At 44.7% G+C, this 26,624-nt stretch overlaps 1 protein-coding gene across 1 annotated transcript in view; it reads right to left on the reverse strand.

Annotated features, from left to right (window-relative positions):
- Window positions 1-1,849: 1,849 nt before the first annotated feature.
- Window positions 1,850-26,624, reverse strand: part of LOC120019267 (5'-nucleotidase domain-containing protein 1-like) — a 57,572-nt gene continuing 32,797 nt past the window's right edge. The window contains exons 7-12 of the mRNA XM_038962580.1: window positions 19,357-19,531; window positions 16,525-16,622; window positions 9,732-9,853; window positions 5,276-5,449; window positions 2,811-2,979; window positions 1,850-1,965 (exon numbers count right to left, since the gene is read on the reverse strand). Coding sequence (XP_038818508.1) covers window positions 1,850-1,965; window positions 2,811-2,979; window positions 5,276-5,449; window positions 9,732-9,853; window positions 16,525-16,622; window positions 19,357-19,531 — 854 coding nt within the window. The remainder of the gene's footprint in view (window positions 1,966-2,810; window positions 2,980-5,275; window positions 5,450-9,731; window positions 9,854-16,524; window positions 16,623-19,356; window positions 19,532-26,624) is intronic.

Genomic DNA, 26,624 nt, shown 5'->3' on the forward strand with positions numbered 1-26,624 from the left:
ATTGAAAGTAGCCAAACAGTCTAAAAATACATTTGAAACAGTCTAATCCCATTTTGTAATGATCTGACGTCGACACATTTTCAGATGTTTTATTTGAACTTTCAAGAAAACTCAAATCATCAGGAAAAAGCAGTGTGTAACAAAATTGTATAACTTTATTTATTTCACAGACAGTACATTGAACACTATCCCTGCATCTTCTCTAGAACACTAAAATACCACTAAGGAATTGAACATAAGGCAAATGAGCATATAAAAGTTTCTAAATCAAAAAGGAAATGGAATACAATCACCAAAGCTGCATTGCATTTAACACCAACACACACATTTAGAACAGAAATAATCCAATGACCAATTAAGGTCTGCTGTCCTCTCTAAAGCACTTCCTGTAAAAACACTTCTACAAGCATATTAAGACTTGCTTCTTATCATTATAATACAACTAGTCTATATGCAGCTAACCAACACATGTAACCATTCAGAATTCAGTTGAAGCATATCTTCAAATTGGTACTGCATATGAAGCATAAGTATAACACAGTTTTACACAGTAGTCACTCCAACAGCACTATACTTTACTGTTGCACCAAAAAATAACAGAGTACACAGAGCATAATCTTTAAGCATCCAACATTACCGTTTTACTATTTTCTATTCATTCAACAAAAAAAAGTAACACTAAAGGACAGATTGTGCCATTTCTTCAAGAACAATTCTCTTAAACACCTTCCACAAAATCAATACTGTCACGTTGTATAAATTATTGGCGACAGGCGCAGGAATACGTAATAGGGGGTTTTAATACTCCACCCAAATGAAACAACATGCCATGAAAGGCACGGGGACGATGCTCAAAACAAATACATATACAAAACACACTGGGATGCAACCCAAACAAAAAAACGAGGTAAGACCCGTAATAACAACTGTACAAAACACTCAGCACGAAAGCCGAAACACAGGTACTCACAGGACCAACGGACATGGTGACAATGGTGAACAGAGTATATACAATTACTAATAAGGAGAAATGGGAACCAGGAGTGCGTAATTAGACAGTTCAGTGAAGCCTAGAAGGCCGGTGATGTAGAACTCCGGAACTGGTGCAAGGAATGAGCAGCAGTACCGGGGGAATCTGTGACAAACACAGGGGAAATGCTTTATCTTAAAGGACATTTTAAGTTACTGTCACTGAAATGCATACAGTGAAACAGAAAACCAAAATGGCTGGTTATTATGTATTATACACACACACACACACATCATACCAAGGATACTGGACATAATGAATTATTAGGAATTTCTCTCTGGAGACAACAGACAACACCGCTGTGACTGCAATGTTGCACTCCAGCTCAAATCAGGTTTTTGAGGTAAGGAAACACCAAAAAACTAAATGTAGGACAGTATTTACAGGGCTTAAAGTTTTTTTTGTACTCTGAAGAGTTATTAGCTTACATTGAATGATGTACTTTTAGGGGGTTTAACTGGAACATCAATTACCTATCTAACTACATTACAAAAGTGGTCTTCACATTAAACAATATGAATAATATGCTTTAAAATCAGCACTGCTGGCTGACACACCCACGCACATACAATTGGCAAGTCACGTTTTTCACACACATGTACAATAATCCACGTACAGAACAACGTTCAAATGTAGCCAGGTTACTTGCAGAGAGATACTGTGCTTTTACATTCCCATGGTTTCTATCAATGTGAGCGTGATTTCCTGTGCTAGAGGGATAGATGACATGGTTCAGGTGTGGAACTACAGGCGAGATGGAGGCACATTCCTCCCCTTTAGGCTGAGGAGGGTGAGGGGCGACTCTGGGAGGAGGACTCTTTAAGACGACTGACTCTGGAACTTTTTCAGCAGGGAATCTGGGGGTCTGGGGTAGTAGCCGGTGGTGCAGGGTTTGTTGGGACAGAATCTAGGGAACTTGTAGTCCAGAGGGAGATCTATGGAGGAGGACGAGAGATAAACTAGTGAGAATTATGTCATATCAACCAGTTTTGCCTGTTTAGCTAGGACATGTAACCCTCAAAGTTTCCATTCTGCACACATCATCAACAATAGCTAGGAGTGGTCCATGACACATTTATTTCTTCTCTGATTTCTGGAAATTGCGCAAAGCTCTGCCAAACCAAACCTTCACAAAAAGGAACAAACTGTTTTAGAAAGCACTTTGGCAAACACTTTATTTGGATAGTCCATCTGTAGATGCTCAGTAACATTTAAACTATCTATCTACTAACCCTAACCTTAACCCGTATCCTAACCCTAAACATAACCCCTTAACCTAACCATTATTCTAAACCTAACCTTAACAATAACCGTAACCTTAGTAAGCAGTTGCTTATCAACAGTCTATTCTACAGATGGTCATACTATCTGGACTATCCAAATAAAGTGTGACCAGCACTTCTTAGCAAGAATAAGGAACAGGTAGTAGAGGATATCTGGGGTCAAATTACTCTTTAAACTAGCAGAGCACGCCTCTCTCAAGACAAGAGGCGCTGCGGTCTTAAGGCACTGCATCTCAGTGCTAGAGGCGTCACTACAGACACCCTGGTTTGAATCCAGGCTGTATCACAACCGGCCGTGATTAGGAGTCCCATAGGGCGGCGCACAATTGGCCCAGCGTCGTCCAGGTTTGGCTGGTGTAGGCCGTCATTGTAAATAAGAATATGTTCTTAACTGACTTGCCTAGTTAAATAAAGGTTAAATAAATAAATACAGCAATTTGGTAGGTCATTACGCAACACAGAGTCAGTGGGCCCCCGTAGCCCTCTCCTCCCTGTACCTGCAATAGACTCCACACTGGGGATGGCCATGGTGCTGTATTTGTGGATGCTATGGCAGCACCAGGTGAGTTTCTGGCTCTCCTCATCCCCTTCACCACTCTTGTGTGCATCCACAAAGTAGGATCCCCACTGTTCTGATGGAGCAGAGGGCGCCTTCATGCCCTGGTCCTGAAAACACATCACATGGGTTAAAGAGGGAGTGATTCTCTGACCAGAAAGAGGTACAGGGCGGCAGATAGCCTAGCGTTTAAGAGCGTTGGGCCAGTAACAGAAAGGTTGCTGGTTCGAATCCCCGACTCGATTAGGTGAACAAATCTGCCGATGTGCCCGTGAGCAAGGCACTTAACCCTCATTTTTCCTGTAAGTTGCTCTGGGTAAGAGCATCTGCTAAATGACAAAAATTGTAAATGTAAGTCCTCCTACTAGGGAGGAAACTTGTGGGTAATAATGGATCCACTTTTTAACAGGAATTTCAACATAAGACGCAGTGTGGTGTTAGTCACTTTGCCAAGAGAGAACCCCTACTCTTCTTACTCATACTTATCAGTGCCATTTGTCTAAGATGTTAATAACAGGATGTGGTTAACAAGCATGGACTGATAACAAATCAAAACAGAGGTAGCAGAAGAAATGTATACATCTAAATTAGTCAACTGGTCCAGACACTTCCTTGAAATGGAATTCAGTTCATCTGGGAGAAAGGTCAATGCTTCAAATTAAAAATGTTGCTACTTTTTCCCTCTCTTGGTGGAAAGTGTGATGAAGACGTTATTCTGAATGGTGAAGCTTTTTGACTCCCAACCAGACTTAGAGGTGGAGTTGCTCGCTGAGAAAAACGGTTTATGTTTAAAGTCATAAGATTCAATGAATCCAAGGCATGGAAATATTCTGTCTCAAACTACTGTGCTAACTACTTATCATTCTTCCCTAGTTTGGAGCTTCTCTACACTACACAGAACCTCATAATTCATCATTAATAACTGGCAAATTGATGTACAACATTACATTGCCTATTCATGTGGAAATTTCCACCAGATATTGAGAGCCAAAATGTAACCAAAAGGAATCTGGGGGAAACTGATGAGAAACATGTTGTTCCAGGCAGCTTTCTGAGACTGTCTAATGTGTTACATACACTTTGGCTGCAGCGGAGCTACAGCTCAGAGCTGATACACCACAGTGGAGAGAGAGAGAGACCTACTGGAGCTTCCAGGAGTCAGGAGATAATGAATTTCTCATAAACGAGGCAAATGGGGAAATAAGTTTTAGTAAGGAAAGGTGAAGTGAAAAGAGGAAGTGGAGAGAGAGAAAGAGAAAAGAGCATGAGAAAGAGAGGTAGAGGTAGTGAGTCTAGGCCGAGACGATTTGTCCATCTACAAGGCTCTGTGCTCCAATCTGTCTTCAGAGTGCGTTCGTCAATACACTCTGGCTATCAACTCTTATTTCAGAGCATTCTCGTCTGAGTGTGCCAGAGCACAGAATAACTGACGAATTTACGAACGCGCATCACCCGTTGAATATGACCGGTGTCAGTAAACATTGGCCAAAAAATATAGATAATTAAATTGTTGCCAGCAGCACAGTTAGTCACCAACACTCTGGATAACGTGAAATCAGCTAAACCAGCTCTGCTAGGGTGAGTAAAATCATCAGAGTGAGGCGTTCTCTCATTTGTGTCTGGAATTAGCTAGTAAGCTAGACAACTTTAGCCAGTTAGCTTGGGTGCTTGACTGCCGTTGTGAGGACAGAACGCTCAGATCAACCCTACTCCTCGGGCAGTGTCCAGGGTGCTCTCTGAACCCAAAACGATCTGAATTTACAAAACGGACAATCTGGCAATGCTCAGAGCACATTCTGAGCGCACTCTGGCAATCCAGAGTAAATTTACAGACACACCCATAGTGGTGTCCTATCCAAACCAGGTGGTTCCTCTCATCGTTCCTGGCAACATATGCTGACTCACCTAATTCCCTCTCAGGAAGCACTGACCCCTCTGGATATGGATAGACTATGGCCTGGTCAGTGAAGGAGAGGGCAGCACTGACAATATTACATAATAGTTGTAAGAATGTGTTTATAGTTTCCTTCCTAGCAGTACGTCAACTGCCGTGAACATTTTCTCTGCTGACTTTCCTGTACTGACACTAGGCAGTACAGGAAACTAATACAAACTCATATAAACTTGTTTCAACATGACTGCTTTTACAGATTTCGCCAATAGCTGTGGAACTGTAATAATACAAAACTGCTACAGAACACTTACAACACTGTAAGTCTTTTGATAACGCTTACAAAATGAACAAGCCCACGTATCCACTCAGACACAACACACGCTACGGTGGGTATATTGTGGCATTGAGCAGAGCAAAGGGGCTGGGGGTTGGGAGGATATGTCTTTCAGAGGGAGCAAGGTAAAAAGGTGGGAGAGCGCTTTAAACGGAAACAGCTGCTTGTGTGAACTAACCTCAAACTTTCCCTTCTTGTCCTGAGGCTCCGCTTGGGCCTCGTTGGTCTTCGCTGCGTCGCACCTCGGGACGCCCTCTCCCTCCATTTCCTCCACGATCATCACCGTCTCCCACTTCCCGAACGTGCTAGCAGGGAACATGTCCGACCGCATGCTATCCCCAAAGTACACCACCTGTATAGGGTAGGAGACAGGATAGACAATGAATGAGGCCACATTCGCAGCTGCTCAGTAAATTAAGTTGACTTTTCTATGTTATAGTAACTACCTCCTCATCTGATTAGTAAAGTGCTGTAATAAAATAGCATTTTTTTCTGGATTCGTTTCAAGGGAGAGCTCAGCAGTAGTCAAATTCAATAAATCCGACATGTGTCTTACTGCCCCTTAGGCCGAACTAGACCAGACACGATGGGGCTGCAAAACCCATCACGTCTTCTTTGACCATCATTTCTGTTTTGTACTCAAGAAAAACACGTTAAGACAGGCTTAGCTGAACAGCATACCAAAACTGACTGGCAACCCATTTCCTTACTTTTGAAACTATTGAAATGTAAATAGTTGAATTCCTTGCAAACCCAGTGGAAACGATGGGTTAAGAAGAGTGTCAGATTAGGGAACAACTAGAGGAAGAACAAAACAAGAATGCTCCCATAATGGAAACAGCTCTTTAGAGGAAATAGCTCCTTGAGTTTCAGCACATCACACAACTCTGACTTCTCAAGGGGTCCATTTAAGGAGAGAAGAAAGGTTATGACCCCAGGCCACTGGGGTCAGTGTTCTATAAGGATAATGAGAAAATCTTGGTACTAAAGACACACACTTAAAGAGTCCTTCACATAGCTCTCTGTGTGGAATGCAGAGTGGGGTGTGTGTGTTTGGGAGGGGGTGGGGGGTATAGATGAGGCAGACATCCATAAAGAGGAGGGGGGTGAGGGAGGAGTGGAGGGTCTCTAATGAATTCATGTGGGCCGCAAGCCTCGCTCCGGAAACCCCCTCCTTTTCTCAGGCCCTTTACAGCGTCTCTGACCAGACCTCACAGTCCCACGCATAAATAAACAGGACAGTCGGCCAGCCTGGGGCCCAGGCTGTGGAGCTGTGAGCTCGGCCTGTGGAGCTCTGTGGCTGGGGCGGGCTCAGGCATCAGGTTTCCAGGCTTTCCCAGAAACTGGCCACAGAGCTGGAGAGAGAGCACTGCTGCGGGGAGTGCACTGATCGTTTTTAAGCTCCCCACTGCTGCCAGAGGCATCGGATCAGTCTGATAAATATTTACAGGGCCAGGAATTCCAACACAGTGGCAAAACATTATAGAGAGGCTTTCATGCTAAACCGTTTCATAAGGCTGGGACAGATAATGCAACAGAATTCAGGTTAACTCCGACTTTCTCCATAATTTGTAACTACAGTTGAAGTCGGAAGTTTACATACACTTAGGTTGGAGTCATTAAAATTCTTTTTTCAACCACTCCACAAATGTCTTGTTAACAAACTATAGTTTTGGCAAGTCAGTTAGGACATGTACTTTGTGCATGACACAAGTAGTTTTTTCAACAATTGTTTACAGACAGATTATTTCACTTATAATTCACTGTATCACAATTCCAGTGGGTCAGAAGTTTACATACACTAAGTTGACTGTGCCTTTAAACAGCTTGGAAAATTCCATAAAATGATGTCATGGCTTTAGAAGCTTCTGATAGGCTAATTGACATAGTTTGAGTCAATTGGATGTGTACCTGTGGATGTATTTCAAGGCCTACCTTCAAACTCAGTGCCTCTTTTGCTTGACATCATGGGAAAATCAAAAGAAATCAGCCAAGACCTCAGAAAAGAAATTGTAGACCTCCACAAGTCTGGTTCATCCTTGGGAGCAATTTCCAAACGCCTGAAGGTACCACATTCATCAGTACAAACAATAGTTCGCGAGTATAAACACCATGGGACCACGCAGCCGTCATACTGCTCAGGAAGGAGATGCGTTCTGTCTCCTAGAGATGAACGTACTTTGGTGCGAGAAGTGCAAATCAATCCCAGAACAACAGCAAAGGACCTTGTGAAGATGCTGGAGGAAACAGTTACAAAAGTATCTATATCCACAGAAAAACAAGTCCTATATCAACATAACCTGAAAGGCCGCTCAGCAAGGAAGAAGCCACTGCTCTAAAACCGCCATAAAAAAGCCAGACTACGCTTTGCAACTGCACATGGGGACAAAGATCGTACTTTTTGGAGAAATGTCCTCTGGTCTGATGAAACAAAAATAGAACTGTTTGGCCATAATGACCATCGTCATGTTTGGAGGAGAAAAGGGGAGGCTTGCAAGCCGAAGAACACCATCCCAACCGTGAAGCATGGGGGTGGCAGCATTATGTTGTGGCGGTGCTTTGCTGCAGGGGGGACTGGTGTACTTCACAAAATAGATGGCATCATGGAGGACAATTATGTGGATATATTGAAGCAACATCTCAAGACATCAGTCAGGAAGTTAAAGCTTGATCGCAAATGGGTCTTCCAAATGGACAATGACCCCAAGCATACTTCCAAAGTTGTGGCAAAATGGCTTAAGGACAACAAAGTCAAGGTATTGGAGTGGCCATCACAAAGCCCTGACCTCAATCCCATAGAAAATTTGTGGGCAGAACTGAAAAAGCGTGTTCGAGCAAGGAGGCCTACAAACCTAACTCAGTTACACCAGCTCTGTCAGGAGGAATGGGCCAAAATTCACCAAACTTATTGTGGGAAGCTTATGGAAGGCTACCCGAAACGTTTGACCCAAGTTAAACAATTTAAAGGCAATGCTACCAAATACTAATTGAGTGTATGTAAACTTCTGACCCACTGGGAATGTGATGAAAGAAATAAAAGCTGATATGAATCATTCTCTCGACTATTATTCTGACATTTCACATTCTTAAAATAAAGTGGTGATCCTAACTGACCTAAGACAGGGAATTTTTACTAGGATTAAATGTCAGGAATTGTGAAAGCCAATTACATTTAAACTCAGGTTAAGGTGTATGTAAACTTCCGACTTCAACTGTAGCTACAACCTGTGGCTCCCTCCCTTCCCCTAGACCCAGTCAAGAGACTCCCAGCCCAGTTCACTGCCCCCTACACTTATCAATGCATCACTCAGAGCAGCGATTAGAGGTAAAGCCACCCCTGGATAAACAGGTCTGAAAAGCCACAGCAGCCCAGAAAGCCCAGCTTAATGAGCCCATTGTGCTCCACTGTGTGCGGCCTGACTGGGACAGACAGAGGCCGCGTCCCAAATGGCACCCTATTCCCTACATAGTGCACTACTAGCAGGGCCCTGGTCAGAAGTAGTGCACTATTTAGGGAATAGGGTGCTATTTGGGACGCAAACAGACAAGAGGGAGGGGGAGATCACATATCTGACATGAGAGGGCCAGGGAGATAAGGACTATAATCCATGTTACTTAGCAACACTGCTGATATGCAACTAATGAAATGGTAAGGACACAACTGAACTGCAATATCCTGATGCTGTCTTTTTTGGATTACAAAAATGATGTCATCTTTCAATCAATGTGAATATGTGAAATTGCCAATGTATAGTGAACGCCTTATGACCACAGCAAACGGTTGTTGCAGGATTATACTGCTCCTTTAATTGAGTAAAAAACTAGCGCCGTTTCAATCATTGACTCACTGAGTCTGTATGAGATGGGCAGCTCAGTGTATAAATTGTGATCCTACACATAGCAGCCAGGCCTGTACTCACTGCCACAGGGGACCTACATGGGACTGTAATCTGCTCTGAAGGCCTCCCATTCAGCCGGCCTACTGGCCTACATTAAGTCCTATCAGGTAAAAGTGAAGAGAACCCAAAATGTCGACCGCCTCAGGTCACCCCAGAGTGGCTGCCTTAAAGCTGCCACAAGTGCAGGTTGACACTGCATTCCGCGAGCGCTTTCTCCACGTGGCCCGATAACAGAGGGGGGCATTGAGCGCCCCTGGCCGGGTCAGAGGGGTGGATGTTTGGAGGCGGGAAAGGAAGGAGAGGCTGAGGACGTGGATGATGAGCATGCCTGGGTGCACTCGAAGGGGCTTGACACAGCTCTTGCCAGGGCCTTTCCTCAAGAGCTGAGACAGAGCACAAACAGAGTCTCAGAGTCAGACGAGCTAGCTGCCTGCCAGAGATCGTATAGGCTGTGTACGCGGCCATGTTTCCCTCTCCGTCACACCGGTGCAAATCTCCCGGAGCTGATTTATATAGGACGTCCGATCTCTGTGCGTTTGCCAGGAACGGAAGCACACTGTCCTGTGGATAAACATTGAGACACAGATCCCAGGATAGTATGGAAGTGATGGTTATTTGGATACACATAAAACGTTTGCTAGTTACTTCAACAGCTGAGCATAACTTCCTCCGTAAGGACAAGAAAGTAATCAACTAACCCATCAAACAAACAATCAATGAATCAACAAATCTAACCTTGGGCTCAGGTTTCCCAGTCATGGTTTTGAGCAGCTGGTGGAGGTGGGGCCAGTTTCCTTGAGAGTACCAGCCAGGCTTGTCCAGGGACGGCAGCCCTTCACTCTCCTCCACATCATTCACTGCAAGACAAAGTGAGCAACCTTACCACAGGGTCACCACACGGCTCGACCACACGGCTCAATGACACGAACATACACGACCACACCTCTCAACACACAACCACACCTCAAAACCTCACCGCCACATTACTCAACATTGGATGGGCCAACAAACAAATATGACAGGGCAAAATGGATTCTAACCATGTGGATATTTCCATAGTTCAATATACAGTACTTATGTTAGGGATAAAAATACATAATTGAAAAGGGCGATTTTTTCACAGGGGAAATGAGCCTATTTGGAGCTACTTCCATGAGTATTTTTCCTAAACAGTTCATATTTAGGTCTCAGCATGTGGTCTAAGGCTGGATATCTATTTCCTTCTAAGTTCTGCTCTTAGCTTTGCTGCTGCTGGTACACAGAGTACAGCGGCCATTACATCAGCACAGCAAGGGAAAAACAGTTCTCGGAGTCAAAACAGAGTCATGGGCTGCGTCCCAAATGGCACTGTATTAGCACACTAATGAAGTAATTAAGGTGGCCCTGGTCAAAAGTAGTGCACTATATACAGAATATTGTGCCCTTTGGGACACGCCCAAGAAGGCTAGCCTGCTTCCTCCTCGAATACCTCTGTGGGTGCAGTGGCTCAGTCTGGCCCGGTGTAGCCGCGTCTCAAAGTGCGTCCCAAAATGGCACCTTATTCCCTATGTAGTGCACCATTTTTGATAAGGGCTCTGTTCAACATAGTGCACTATATAGGGAATAGGGTGTCATTTAGGAAACACCCTCAGCCACCAGGCAATGTGTCAGCTTCTCAGAGAAGAGGAACGCCCCCCCCCCCCCCCCCCCCCCCCCAAAAACTATTTTTCAGGCACTCAGTCACAGAAGTCACACATCATACAGTACAAGAAAGTGTGTGAATGACCTCATGGAAGTATTTCAGGTACATGGTTTATGTCTTAACGCTCAACAACAGCCAAAGACTTTTCACTTAGTCATTCCTAGTTGATTGGAGGGGTTTTGGTTTTGGCTGTTGGACTGCTGCTTAGCAATAACCCCAGTCTGCTTCAGTTTGAGCAAGGGGGCATTGGATACAGCCAAAACAAGATAGAGAGAGGGTGTAATGTGAACCACCACACAACTTCTAGAGCATTACACACACACTCTAGAAACTGCAAGGCAGGAGGCCACAGAAAGTTCCTCGAAAACAAATCTAATGTTTAGCTGAAAACAGAACTCAGTTAAACAGCTAGGGTTTAGGCCAGCTGGAATCTCCATTGAGTAAATTAACTCAGCAAAAAAAGAAACGGCCCTTTTTCAGGACCCCGTCTTTCAAAGATAAACACTGTTAAACAATCAACCATAAACAATTAATGAACATGCACCTGTGGAACGATCGTTAAGACACTAACAGCTTACAGACGGTAGGAAATTAAGGTCACAGTTATGAAAACTTAGGACACTAAAGAGGCCTTTCTACTGACTCTGAAAAACAGCAAAAGAAAAATGCCCAGGATCCCTGCTCATCTGCGTGAACGTGCCTTAGGCATGCTGCAAGGAGGCATGAGGACTGCAGATGTGGCCAGGGCAATAAATTGCAATGTCCGTACTGTGAGACGCCTAAGACACCGCTACAGGGAGACAGGACGGACAGCTGATCGTCCTCGCAGTGGCAGACCACGTGTAACAACACCTGCATAGGATCGGTACATCCGGACATCACACCTGCGGAACAGGTACAGGATGGCAACAACAACTGCCCGAGATACACCAGGAACGCACAATCCCTCCATCAGTGCTCAGACTGTCCGCAATAGGCTGAGAGAGGCTGGACTAAGGGCTTGTTGTAAGGCAGGTCCTCACCAGACATCACCGGCAACAACGTTTCCTATGGGCACAAACCCACCATCGCTGGACCAGACAGGACTGGCAAAATGTGCTCTTCACTGACGAGTCACGGTTTTGTCTCACCAGGGGTGACGGTCGGATTCGCGTTCATCGTCGAAGGAATGAGCGTTACACCGAGGCCTGTACTCTGGAGCGGGATCGATTTGGAGCTGGAGGGTCCTTCATGGTCTGGGGCAGTGTGTCACAGCATCATCAGACTGAGCTTGTTGTCATTGCAGGCAATCTCAACGCTGTGCATTACAGGGAAGACATCCTCCTCCCTCATGTGGTACCCTTCCTGCAGGCTCATCCTGACATGACCCTCCAGCATGACAATGCCACCAGCCATACTGCTCGTTTTGTGCGTGATTTCCTGCAAGACAGGAATGTCAGTGTTCTGCCATGGCCAGAGAAGAGCCCGGATCTCAATCCCATTGAGCACATCGGGGACCTGTTGGATCGGAGGGTGAGGGCTAGGGCCATTCCCCCCAGACATGTCCAGGAACTTGCAGGTGCCTTGGTGGAAGAGTGGGGTAACATCTCACAGCAAGAACGGGCAAATCTGGTGCAGTCCATGAGGAGGAGATGCACTGCAGTACTTAATGCAGCTGGTGGCCACACCAGATACTGACTGTTACTTTTGATTTTGAACCCCCCTTTGTTCAGTGACACATTATTCCATTTCTGTTAGTCACATGTCTGTGGAACTTGTTCAGTTTATGTCTCAGTTGTTGAATCTTGTTATGTTTATACAAATATTTACACATGTTAAGTTGCCGAAAATAAACGCAGTTGACAGTGAGAGGACATTTCTTTTTTTGTTGAGTTTAGTACATTATAAACTGGGTGGGTCGAGCGCTGAATGCTGATTGGCTGACAGCCATGGTATATCAGACCGTATTCCACGTGTATGACAAGACATGTATTTTTACTGCTCTAATTACGTGGGTAACCAGTTTATAATACTAATAAGGCACCTCGGGGGTTTGTGATATATGATCAATATACCACGGCTAAGGGCTGTGTCCAGGCACTCCCCGTTGCGTCGTGCCGGGGGACAGCCCTTAGCTGTGGTATACTGACCATATACCACACCTCCTCGGACCTTATTGCTTAAGTATACCCTTTGCTGCCCAGCTTTTAGGAACCCTGCACTTTGAAGTGGGTGACTGCACTTCTGGACAGGAGAAGAAAACAGTCTTTAGGAGACTGATGGGCGCTTAAGACCAGCAGCAAGAGAACCTCTACCTTCTTTTTTAGAAAAAGACAGTCCTTGACAGAGTGGGCTGCACCAGGTTCACGCTAAGGTTAAATATGCTATAAATATTGTGGCAGAAGAGAGAGACAAAGCACAGACTTTAGTTTGTGCGATTCAGTCACGCACACGCACACACACACACACACACACACACACACACACACACACACACACACACAGTAACAGCTGTGAGGATGCAGGGACCTTAAGAGGAAGTGGAATGAGAAGTATGTGGTCTCTGGAACCCCAGAAACACACACGCGCGCACAAAGAATACCGGTCACCTATTAGGATGTGAAATCCTGTGGCATTTTCACTGTAACCAGGCAAATATTTAGAGAGATCTGGCATCCTCTGGACAAATGGCTGCTGAAGGCCATGGCCACGTCTCAAATGGCACCCTACTGCCTATATATTGCACTACTTTTGAACAGGGTCCATAGGGTTCTGTTCAAAAGTAGTGCACTATATAGAGAATAGGGTGCCGTGCGGGACACAGTCCACGCTTAATAAGAGGCCGGGAGGAGTCTGATGCTAGCAGCCAAAGTAAAGGATTGATTTATAAAACCTCTCAGTCTAATACAGTACCTGGCAGGAACTGGGCCCTTATGAATTATATAATGTAGCTACTCCTGTCCTGTGTAGGAACCCATTCAATGACACACATACAGTATTTGAGCCACTCCATCAAATGAGGCTGATGTTGGGAAAAAATATCTAAATTGAGATGACAAAACATTAGGAACACCTTCCTAATATTGAGTTGCACCCCCTTTTGCCCTCAGAACAGCCTTAATTCGTCAGGGCATGGACTCTACAAGGTGTCGAAAGCGTTCCACAGGGATGCTGGCTTTGTTGACTCCAATGCTTCCCACAGCTGTGTCAAGTTGGCTGGATGTCCTTTGGGCGGTGGACCATTCTTGATACAAACAGGAAAATGTTGAGCGTTAAAAACTCAGCAGCGTTGCAGTTCTTGTTGTTTTGCCCGTTCACCCTCTGAATGGCACACATGCACAATCCATGTCTCAATTGTCTCAAGGCTTAAAAATCCTTCTTTAACCCGTCTCCTCCCTTTCATCTACACTGATTGACGTAGATTAAACAAGTGACATCAATAAGGGTTCATAGCTTTCACCTGGATTCACCTGGTCAGTCTACTATGTCATGGAATGAGCAGGTGCCCAAATGTCAACAAATTAAACTGGACTATATATACATACAGTGGGGTTCGAAATGATTGACACCCTTGATAAAGATCAGCAAAAAACTATAAAATAAGGAATTAAAATACTGAGCTATATTGTATGGTAAAGTTTTGGGGGAAATTATATTATTTTATACTAATACAATTGCTCAGAGAAAGAGATTTTGTTTAACGATAAATACAAGTTTTTCTCAAAAGTATATATATATTTTTTTCACCCGTTTTCAATACCTCACCTTGCGAGGATAACGGGACTGAGACTTGGCCGCAAGTGGATCTTCCAGCAAGACAATAACTCCTAGCACACATCAAAATCCACAAAGAAATGGTTAATTGGCCACAAAATCAACATTTTGCAATGGACATCTCAGTCTCCGAACCCATTGAAAACCTGTGGTTTGAATTGAAGAGGGGAGTCCATATGAGCAGATGAAGGAATGGTCTAAGTTCCCTCCCAATGTGTTCTCCATCTCATAAAACATTTTAGAAAAAGTCTCAGTGCCGTTATCTTTGCAAGGTAAAGTACTGTATCAAAAGATATTGAAAACAGGGGTGTCAATCATTTTGACCCCTACCTTTTTGAGAGAAAAAAATATTACCTGTTAAACAAAATATCTTTCTCTGGTCAATTGTATTAGTATAAAATAATATAGTTTCCTCATTTCTTTGGAGCATACAATATAGCTCAGTATTTTAATTATTTCTTTTACAGTCCTTTTTTCTCATCTTTATCAAGGGTGTCAATCATTTCGGTCCCCACGGTATATGTTGACAAGATTCCGACCTTCTGATAGTAAACTAGCCTTTTCCTCCTGAACTTAGACTGACCTTGTCAACTTAGCTTTATCTGATCAACTTAACAGGATCACTATAGCAACACGTAGAACATTACAATAGAGGCACATAAGTAGTGCACAACAGTGCTGTTATATCCCAGAGGCCAATATCTCTGTATGGATGAAATAAGAAAATCTAATCAAATATCTCTCCAGTATGGAATAGAACCAGCCACTGACTGAGGCTATATCTGCCAACGTGGCGAGGGCTGGAGGAGGAGTGAATATTTGAGCGGCTGGGTCATTGTGTTTCACACATAACGCTTCCCTCCAGTGTTATTCCTGGCAGGAACGCAGTCCAGATGGGGGAGCATTCCAGAGCCGGTGCACACCTTCAGGAACCGATCGGGATTAAATATAAGCTGCCTGAGCAGGAAAACTGGGACCATGTGTGGATCACAGATCATATTAGAAATACTGACAGCTAATATGAACAAAAAGATGTCGGATCTTAATTTGATCACCCTGTTGCAGGATCACTTTTCTGCAATGCAGTACATTTAAACTTGTAGTGTATTTTGAGGTTTAAAAAGGGTTCTGAAGTTTGTAATTCCCATATTGAAATTTCATACTTGGTTTTCCCCTACAAAAATGTCCATAAATTATAAATCACAAAATAATTCACTTTTTCTGTTGCTGCAGGATTATTTTCCTGCTGTAGCAGACTGGCTCAAATTAAGATCCTACATCTGTAGTTTGATGTTCACCACCTGTCTTGATGCTAGTTCATCCTACTGGTTTCAGTAGTGATTTGACGCTTGGGTTTTGAGAGATTATTAGATGCATGGATTTTTTTTCTGGATTCCAACTCCACAAGTATTTTGATTTTATCAGAATCAGAAAAGTGATCCTGCAACAGGAAACTGCACCAAATACCCTAGTTTTGTACTCCTAATTATCCCGAGTGGCGCAGCGGTCTAAGGCACTTCATCTCAGTGCTAGAGGCGTCACTGCAGACCCTGGTTCGATCCCGGGCTGTATCACAACCTGCCGTGATCGGGAGTCCCATAGGGCGGCGCACAACTGGCCCAGCGTCGTCCGGGTTAGGGGAGGGTCTGGCCGAGTTAGGCTGTCATTATAAATAAGAATTTGTTCTTCACTGACTTGCCTAGTTAAATAAAGGTTAAATAAAAATAAATATTTTTAAAATCCTTAAACGTCTGAAGACTCATGCTAGTTGGAAGAACTAGTATTTTATCTCTGAACACAGCTTTATCTCCTGACTGTTGGATAATGGGAACCTGGTGTGTTAACATCACTCAATGGAGACTAACAATCCTGACTGCCAATGAGTCCAACCTGAGACCTGCCCCCCACGATAAGTTTCAGTAATCACCATCATGAGATCCCACTGGGGTGTAAAATCTACAGCCCTGCAATGCTCTTTTTGATGAAGGCAAAGGGCTGTTCCACAGTGCTTAGTGTTGGTGTAAAGTGTACTGTACATCGGGTATCTTGTGTGAAAAGGCAGACATTCAGATAGGCAGGCTGGCAGGAACTCACCTAGAGTCCTGAAGGGCCTCTGTTGGGGCACCAAGGAGAAGAACCCAGGCTTCAAGGCATTGGTGATGATGATGTCAAACAGCTCCTCCCAGTCCTTCCTGCAATAGCCAATGAGAAACGATCCATCTGATTATTACAAACAAATACAGGCTTAGTGTAAGGTCAAAGTTTGGACGCCATCCAACTGGATTTGTTTAGCACAAGAAAATAAAAAATACATTGCTTGAACTAAACATTAGGGAGCTGATGAAAAACAGTCAATCATAAACCGTGCATTTATGGAAAGGGTATGGAGGGAAATGTTAGGGAACAATATCAACATTTCCCCAAGAGAAATAAACTCAAAACCGACCAAAGAAGACAAACACATACACTCATAGTGATTATTAACACTAGGTTAGCATCAGCGTCCAGCTCCAAGCACTAGCTAGCAGACATACAGACCAGGGTTGCATCCGGTCTCCTTTATCTGGAGCTCTTCTCCAGATCAGAGCCATGCGGCTGGGTGGACTGGTGTTTGCTGTTCCCTGGCCTGGCTAGGGCTGACTGGGGTTACACTTTGAGAGAGACCTCTCACTGCAGCCCTACGTGGACAGATGGCGACCTTGAGCTGAGGCAAAGCCCAGGATCATTCAGAGCACTGCCTTCTGATATAAACCTCACCGTTCTAAAGCGAGGCCTTAGACATGCAGGACCTCATCAGTCTCAGAGTTACATATCCAAGTGTTACAGCCTTAGGAGCTGGTCAAACATATTCTTGACATAGCATAACATTATCGCTACATCCTATTCTAGCCAGCAAAAAGCATAGCAGGGAAGTATAAAAATATCTGTTGTAGACTTATGGTTTCATCTTGCTGTGTCCCACGGCTGGCCACGCCAAGGAGTCACCTAGATACTCCTGGAGCAGACCATGGGTCCTGGTTGGTAGAGGCCTGACTGGCAGCCCTGGTCTTGTTGTGACACTTCTGACTGTTCTCTGTCCCTGGCCCACAGCCCGCAGGGCTACAGTTGCCAGACTGCTCTACTGAGAGAAGCGTGGGCTTTTAAGAGGGCAGGAGAAACGAGTTGTTCTTCCTGACAGAAAACAGAAGTCAGATCAGGAGAGAGGGCATTCTTCCCTGGGGAGTGCCTATGCATTATAGAGGTGTTGAAATGCATATAGTTCATTGACTCCAGCCTGGGGCTGCAGGAGAAAGAGTAACACGTCTGAGTCTGTTGACTGTGAAGCCAGACATTGTCCTACCACAACAGCTACTGTAGACAACAACACAACACACAGGAGGATTAGCATGCAGGTCAGCCCGTACAGCAGAACAAAGCAAAGCTTATCCCAGAGCAACCACACGGACAAGACGCAGCCTGCGCGATTTCCTCGCCTCTGTTATCGCAGCATAAATCAGGCGTCCTCAGGCCTTGTAAACTGATTCTCTGAACACACTATATTGCACACACACAGTCGGGCTCCCACCTGACGTGGCGGCTCCTTGGGAGGTGACATATGTCGGAGGGTTAAAGGTCGCGAGAAGGAAAGGGGGCGGCCAGTGAAACAGTGGAGGAGAGACCGGGGGGGGGTTGGGGGAGAGGAACAACAGAGACTGGGCCGAGCAAGGCCAGGCTGTTTGACAGGAAATGGCTGTGGGGGAAAGTCTGGGCCATATAGGTCCCCGGAGACCTAGTAGACATTCAGAACAAACGGTTGACTTTCAGCCCCCACCGCCCCTCTCTCCCCTGAGTCTAACTCTCCATAACGGTCAGCTATACTAGCAGAGTGGAGCAGAAGAATAGATCATCTGTGTGGTTGGTTTCTTACCAGATGGGCATCAAATCTTACTTTAGCTGGGCTATGGCCTTGGATGGATTAATACTCATGATCAAGTTCTCCACTGTGAAGTAATCCTGGTGACGTGTGAGTGTGTCTGTTTAGATAATGGGCAGAGACACTTCACTAAGGCATTCTATTCAGCCACAGCACCAGTCTGCTTTCCGCGAGTCGTCCTCTTGCCTCCTGACCGAGTGTGTAAGAGGGTTTAGGCTAGAATAATAACCCTAGACCACATAGTGTACACTGCAGAGAGAGAGGGAGGCACCAGTGATACTGACACAGTCCAGTCCTCTGGTCTAGGTCAGCCCACAGCTGGCTAGTAATAATGAGTCTATGGAGAGCCGGCTAGGACAAACATCACCATTGCATATAACATCACCATTGCATATGGTCAGGCGAAGTTATAGGAAGACTTACTAGTTTAATGTGCTGTTGTATCTCTGCTGGGCTGAGTGGGAATGAGAGCTGACAGTGCACAGTGGTGAGAAGGAGTGCTGGTCAGAAGGCTAGCTGACCAGGGTGCGAGTGGTGTGTGATGGTGATTGTAACCCAAGACAGCCATATAAAACCGGGGTTGACTGAAGGAATGAGGGATAGAGGCATGTGGGAGCTGTACGCAATGTGGGTTGCGGGAGAAGAGCCAGTAGGGCTGAAACCAGTCGGGGCTCATCATAAAACCATTAAAAAAGTCTGGACTTTAGCCCCGACTGGTATTCTCTCCCATATTGGGGCTCAACCAGTTTGGTTAGTGCCTGGCCCCAGTGAGGTGTGTTTTATGCTGTGTTTCCCAAATGGCACCCTATACCCTAAATAGTACACTACTTTTGACCAAAGTAGTGCATTATATAGGGACTAGTGTGTCATTTGGTCAAAAGCAGTGTTGGTACACGGTGGTAAAGACAGGCAGGCTGGGTCTTGGCCTGGGCCCTAGGACCTGGCTGGGTGCAGTCAGTGCAGTGTGTGGTCTCTGGGTCTGGTCTCCAGACCGATTCCCTCTACTAACTCACCCCAGGATGTGGTCACAGATGAGCCTGCAATAGTCACTGTGGGAGCTGGTGATCAGCAGGAGAACCTTCCCAGCACTCTTCATGCTCCTCAGCCAGGTCTTGACGGACTCTGAGCAGGGCTGCAGGTAACGGCCAGGGTCCCTCTTTACACTGGGGAAGTACCATCCTGCATCCTCTGAGGGACAGGCAAACAAAATAAACATATCTAACCACGCTGAACATGCACATGCAATAACTTCACTTATACCATGGCATTGTTGAATACTCCTTTCTGATTGGCTTGAAGGGCATTCTAGAGCGGGCATTATTTAAGTGATAATGCCCTTGAAGCCGGTGTTTGGAAGATATATGGCACGGGTTGAGGGCCGGCAAACCGTGCCAACATATCCTCCAAACACCGGCTTCGAGGGCATTATCACTTTTATACAAAGGGTTACTAACATATTCAAATAATAATAATAATAATAATAATGATTGACATTTTCATTAAAAACGTTGTTTTGATGAATTTATTCATACTATTGCGTCCTTCCACAAGATATAGTCCCGACACAAATCTAGGGTTGCTACCCAAGCCGGCTGGTCGTTCGTTTTATCGGTTCGGTTGCCAGAGACTAAGTCGTTCGATCTAAATGTTATCACTTGTTTGCCAGTTAGCCAACTACGACTAATTTAGTCACGTCAAACAGCGCAGCCAGAATAACAACAAAGTAGCTGCCTTTGCATAAGCTGTTTTCTAGTGACATTTATTTGGATAAATCCATAACAATGAGCTAATGAGGCGCGATTTCGCCTGGCATAGAAAATGTGCTCTCTCGTCAGGATACTGTTGTTCAGAGGAGCTAGCCAACAACACCGCTAACACAATCACTTCAAACTGAAGCTGTAAAGACTGCAAACTAGCTGCACTTCGTTTCATTTTTCCTTTTTTCAATTGACATTTCTTTGTATATATATCCATAAAAATGATGCCAGCTGATTCATGATTTCAACTGGCTGAGAAACGCTGCCTGTCTGTCTCCCGTCCTGAGATGTTCATTACTATGGGACAGCTGGAGATCGAATTTTAATATTTAATCAATGTTGCAAATGTCGGAGAGACAGACAGCAAGGTGTATACAAATCTCCGCTGTTGAAAACTACATGTTAGTCTCAAAGAAATGTGAGATAATGTCTAGATGCTTTTTATAGTGGAGATCAACTTTATAAATTGCCTGGCATTCAGAGACTTCTCCGGACATTCAGAGACTTGTCCCGAAGCCACTCCTGCGTCGTCTTGCCTGTGTGCTTAGGGTCGTTGTCATGTTGAAAGGTGAACCTTCGCCCCAGTCTGAGTTTCTGTGCGTTCTGGAGCAGGTTTTCATCAAGAGTCTCGCTGTACTTTGCTTTGTTCATCTTTCCCTCGATCCTGACTAGTCTCCCAGTCCCTGCCACTGAAAAACATCCCCACAGCATGATGCTGCCATCACCATGCTTCACCGTAGGTATGGTGCCAAGTTTCCTCCAGACGTGATGCTTGGCATTCAGGCCAAAGAGTTCCATCTTGGTTTCATCAGACCAGAGAATGTTGTTTCTCATGGTCTGATAGTCCTTTAGGTGCCTTTTTACAAACTCAAAGCGGGCTGTCATGTGCCTTTTTCTGAGGAGTGGCTTCCGTCTGGCCACTCTTCAATAGTCCTGATTGGTGGCGTGCTGCAGAGATTGTTGTCCTTCTGGAAGGTTCTCCTATCTCTACAGAAAAACTCTGGAGCTCTGTCAGAGTGACCTCACTGACCAATGCCCTTCTCCCCTGATTGCTCAGTTTGGCTGTGAAGCCAGCTCTAGGAAGAGTCTTGGCAGTTCCAAACTTCTTTCAATTAAGAATGATGGAGGCCACTGTGTTCTTGGGGCCCTTCAATGCTGCAGAAATTGTTTGGTACCCTTCCCCAGATCTGTGCCTCGACACAATCCTCTCTCTGAGCTCTACGGACAATTCCTTTGAACTCATGGCTTGGATTTTGCTCTGACATGCACTATCAACTGTGGGACCTTATATAGACAGGTGTGTGCCTTCTCAAATCATGTCCAATCAATTGAATTTACCACAGGTGGACTCCAATCATCTCAAGGATGATCAATGGAAACAGGATGCACCTGAGCTCAATTTCGAGTCTCATAGCAAAGGGTCTGAATACTTATGTAAATGTGATATTTCCGTTTTTTATTTTTCTAAATAAAATGTCAAAAGAAAAAACTGTTTTTGCTTAGTCATTATGGGGTATTGTGTGTAGATTGATGAGAAGGAATAAAAACGATTTAATACATTTTAGAATAAGGCTGTAACATAACAAAATGTGGAAAAAGTCAAGGAGTCTGAATATTTTCAGAATGCACTGTAGTAGCTAGTACTTGAGAATAGATACTTAATTGTTCATTTGAGGAACAGAAATTCTGCTTAGCTCAGGTTTGCTGAGCTAAGCAGAATGACCACGTTGGTCTAAATGACTGAGAGTTTGACTGTGTAATATTAGGTTGCTTCTTGTGTAAATATTTTCCGTCTGGATTTTAATGATTTGTATGTATGTATATATATATATATATATACACACTCACACACACTCACACACACACACACACACACACACACACACACACACACACACACACACACACACACACACACACACACACACACACACACACACACACACACACACACACACACACACGGTAAGCATGCCTGGACGGAGAACAAAGCAATTTCATGACAACAATTCAACGATGAGTGTTGAACATTAGCAAACCGCTCTCTCTTTTTAAAAAGCGGTCTTCCTCTAAGACACAGGTGTCAAACTCATTCCACGGAGGGCCGAGTGTCTGCGGGTTTTCGCTCCTCCCTTGTACTTGATTGATGAATTAACATCACTAATTAGTTAGGAACTCCCCACACCTGGTTGTCTAGGGCTTTATTGAAAGGAAAAACCAAAAACCTGCAGACACTCGGCCCTCCGTGGAATGAGTTTGACACCCCTGCTCTAAGACTTTGTGAAACAATCATAGAGACACAGAGCATCTATTTTTCTCATAAACAACAACTTGTGAGTAACGTTTAAGTGATGATCTTCCGCTCGTTCAATTTTCCACGTAAAGGTTGGAGTATTACAAAAGTCATTTGGCAGACAGCCCTGACCAAGTGAATGAATAATATTCAACACGGCTGTGTGACATCCTGGCAAGCCAGGTCAGAAGACAGACACAACTCCCTTTCTAACCCAGTGGATTGTCTGTTTGAAGTACGAAGGCTCTCAGCCAGTCTATGGTTTTCATTAGAGAATAATAAGCACCAGCCACACTTCGTATGCATCCCAAATGCCACCCTGTTCCTTATATAGGGCACTTCTTTTTACCGGAGCCCTACGGGCCCTGATCAAAAAGTCAAAAGTAGTGCACTATAAAGGGAATAGGGGACCATGTGTGATGCAGCCTAAGTCTTCCCAGGATAATGAGACACTGTCCTGAGACACTGACGCTGACTGGTCTGATTGGAATGAAGGAAAGGACTAGCTCATGTAGAATGAAACACAGAGTGGACGGGGGAAACCGATTAGTGCCACGGCACTAGGACTGTCTGGGACACCCACTCCCTGAGCCATGTCACAGGAAGCAGCAGGCGGTTAGGGGAATGTGTGGGTCATCTCCCACCCCCACAGAGAGACAGCGGTACGGGCAGCCGGCTCTTCAAAGATCCCCTGCTGCGCCCAAGATATTAGGCCAGAGCTAAATATGGTACCATGCTCTGATCTCAGTCAAACCATCCCACTTGACCTGCCGTACTGAAAAAAGCTTGATTAATGCAGCATCGAAAGCACTAAATACATTATAATGTGAGGGAGTCATTTGATACGGCAACACACGCTTCTCTACTACTTTGTCTGAGAAGAGGAATCCACGGAGCATGTCGCATAGAAGTACCCGAACAGGAATGCATTTGATTGTCTCCTGTGAATACGACAAGTCTAAGGCCAAATTGAAAATTAACATTGACACATATGCAAGCTTATTGAAACCGGACATAGTTGAATTTGCTGTGGAGCGGTAAAATGCGGGCCAATACGTGAGAAGTGGCGCTGCTTTTTTTCGCGAGTAGGAGAAAAGAAGGCTTAGGGAAACATCCCGGGTGCAGATGAGGGCGTGTATTCATCAGGCCAGGAGTTTATCCTGGCAAAGAGAGGAGATGGGAGGAGCACTTAGGGAGGAAGCGTCACAGTGCCCAAACTACAGCCAGCAGGGACAGGAGAGCACACTCACACCCACTCACCCTCTCCTCCACTCCCTCCCTCCCTCTCTCAAGGCAACACAGGCCTCACCTCACCAGAGGTCATCATAGGGTACAAACAGCAGAGGCTCATGGATAAATAGCTAGCTGCATAGCGTGGGAGTAGGGTGAAGTTGCCCCTAGACGCTGATCTTGGGTCAGTTTTGCATCTTCCCCACTATGGTTAAGGTTAGGATGATGGGAGGGGAAGCTGATTCTAGATCTCCCAAGTGGCGTAGCGGTCGAAAGCACTGCATCTCAATGCTAGAGGCGTCACTACAGACCCTGGTTCGATTCCAGGCTGAATCACAACCGGACGTGATTGAGAGTCCCATTGGGTGGCACACAATTGGCCCATCGTCGTCCGGGTTTGGCCGGGGTAGGCCGCCATTGTAAATAAGAATTTGATCTTAACTGACATGCCTAGTTAAATAAGGGTTAAATAAAAAAATCTCTACCTAGTCATATGTCAACGCGTCGGAGGTGAAATGCCAAATACAAACAGTCTCACACCCGTGTACTATGAAGGAGTTGTGTTTCCATATGCAACATGCATATACAGGTGAAAGACTAAAGGGCATCTGTTACAGCTCCCACATGGTGTAAAGAAAATAAACATTTTGTCAAGCTCCACTCTGTACTGAAAATGACCCTCCGCTTCCACAAAACAAACAGGACTTCCAGTCTGTGAAAAATTAGCGCATGCTGCCATCATGTGGTACAACAGAAACATTGCATTAACCAAGAACAAGACCAACCCTAATGACGTACAAGTCTTCCGACATAGGAGAATGATACCCGAGATCAGACACTCCGAATGTTTCCAAAATAACAAAGCATGCATTGCACAGAAAAGCATATTTATATTTAGTAAGGCCAAAAGGAAAACAAATATACAACAGATTTTTTGTGGAAGCTTTATTTATCATGTTAAAAGTTTTGTAAAGCTAACTTTAACAGCAGAGGGCAGCATTGGACCAAAAAACAAACACATACAGAACAGCACAAATCAGTCTCACAACCAACTCTTCAGATTCACATTAAAATGTGTCCTATGAAAGATTACACAACTGATAAACACTGGGCCAAACGGATTCATGTGATTTCCTCCTTGTTAAATTCCAGTAGTTTTATGAAATTATGAAAAAATGGTGCTGGGATCATTTCACAAACATCTGGCTGTGATCTCCAGCCCTGTCGTTCCCTCCAGTGTTTTTCCTCACACTCCATTTCATCTCCAAATAAACAGAACAGGCCGCCCTGGCCAGCGTACAAAGTGTCTGCCTGGCCCGCCTGACAACCTCTGCTGGGTGGACCCTGCAGGACCCTACTCTCCCTCTGGAATGTCACCCTGCTACAGTTAAGACACCCGGGTTAAGTCCCAAAAAAAACACTATTCCCCATGTAGTGCACTACTTTTGACCAGGGCCCATATGACTCTGGTCAGGGCCCATAAGTCTCCAGTCAAAAGTAGTGCGTTATATAGGGCGCCACTTGGGACAGAGCGTTAAACACTCAGGCCATGTCGGCTATACACTGTACCTACTGTATCCAATGCATCTCCCGTTTAAAACTCAGATACGGATACACTGATGCCTTCAAAACACTCAACTTGAATAGGCTTCCTCCCTTCCTCTCTGGTTGAAATTGTAAAGGAGAGGTCATATCCTTATTCATTTGTCTAGCTTGATGCATCAGGGCTCTTCAAACAGTCAGCCCAAAAATTATTTTAGGGGCATAGTGGTATGGTGGCGCACAGAGAAGAGGACCCTTTGATCTATCCATCTATCAACCTGTGTGTGTGTGTGTGTGTGTGTGTGTGTGTGTGTGTTTACGTGGCTTTAAAAGTGAATATGTGGGGAATGCTCCCTTCCATCTGAAGCCTGGGGCTGGGCACAGTAACAGTCAGAGGGGGAGGCCTGATTGGAGCACTGCCCAGCATCTGAGGCCAGCACCACGTCCAACAGACCAGCTCTCTCTCTCTCACAGACATCAAAGACCGACGACAGGATGAACAAATCAACAGTTACAGTGCAAATTAGGGCAGTGCTCAGCAACGCACAAACAGCTGCACCACAAGTGAAGGGGAAAGAGCTCGATTCACACAAGCATTTTCCTTATCATCTACAGAATCAACAGGGAAGATATAGGTTATCAAAAGGAAGATACACCGTGCATTTATGTAGTCCTAATTGAAGTTAATAGATAACAACTACATGACCATGTATAAATCATTTAGAGGAAAGCTGTAATCTAGGGTAAGATGGGGATATTTTTTGCTCCACCTGCTTGTGCCCTGGGGAAAATGTGGCAACTGCCACCAGCGGCCGAGCATTGGCCATTTTTAGAAGACTGACCACAAATTGCTGCATCATGTCCCATGACGCATTTCTCTATCTCTTTGAGGCCAGCAAAAAGACAAGGATAATCTTAATTTGTGACACATGGTAACAATAATAGCATGGTTCAAGAAAGCCAAAGACACAGACTCTTATTTTATCTGTTTTTCCTTCTGCGTCTACCGTGGCGAATGGACACAAACATTTTGTAAGATGGTTCAACACATATCTGCGTCTTCGGGATTGGGTGCCATCTGTCATCAGATGTCTGAGTTTAAAAAGATGATACTAGGTGGGGATTTGCATGTGATTAAGACCACGAGAGAGCATGCGAAAACTGAAGGACTGGGGCTGATGTCTGCCACCCTGGCACCTGATACCACAGACATTACGAAGGCCAGTCCTTCCATAGAGATAAGCACCTTTCAAAAGGACACCAGCTCACCAAGTCTGTTGTGATGATATATTGAGATATACTGAAAAAAATATATAAAATGCAACATGTAAAGTGTTGGTCCCATGTTTCATGAGCTGAAATAAAACATCCCAGAAAAAAAAGATTTTTTTTCTAAAATGTTGTGCACAAATTTGTTTACATCCCTGTTAGGTGAGCATGTCTCCTTTGCCAAGATAAT

The sequence above is a fragment of the Salvelinus namaycush genome, chromosome 24 (genome assembly GCF_016432855.1).
Source record: "Salvelinus namaycush isolate Seneca chromosome 24, SaNama_1.0, whole genome shotgun sequence".
Lineage (NCBI taxonomy): Eukaryota > Metazoa > Chordata > Actinopteri > Salmoniformes > Salmonidae > Salvelinus > Salvelinus namaycush.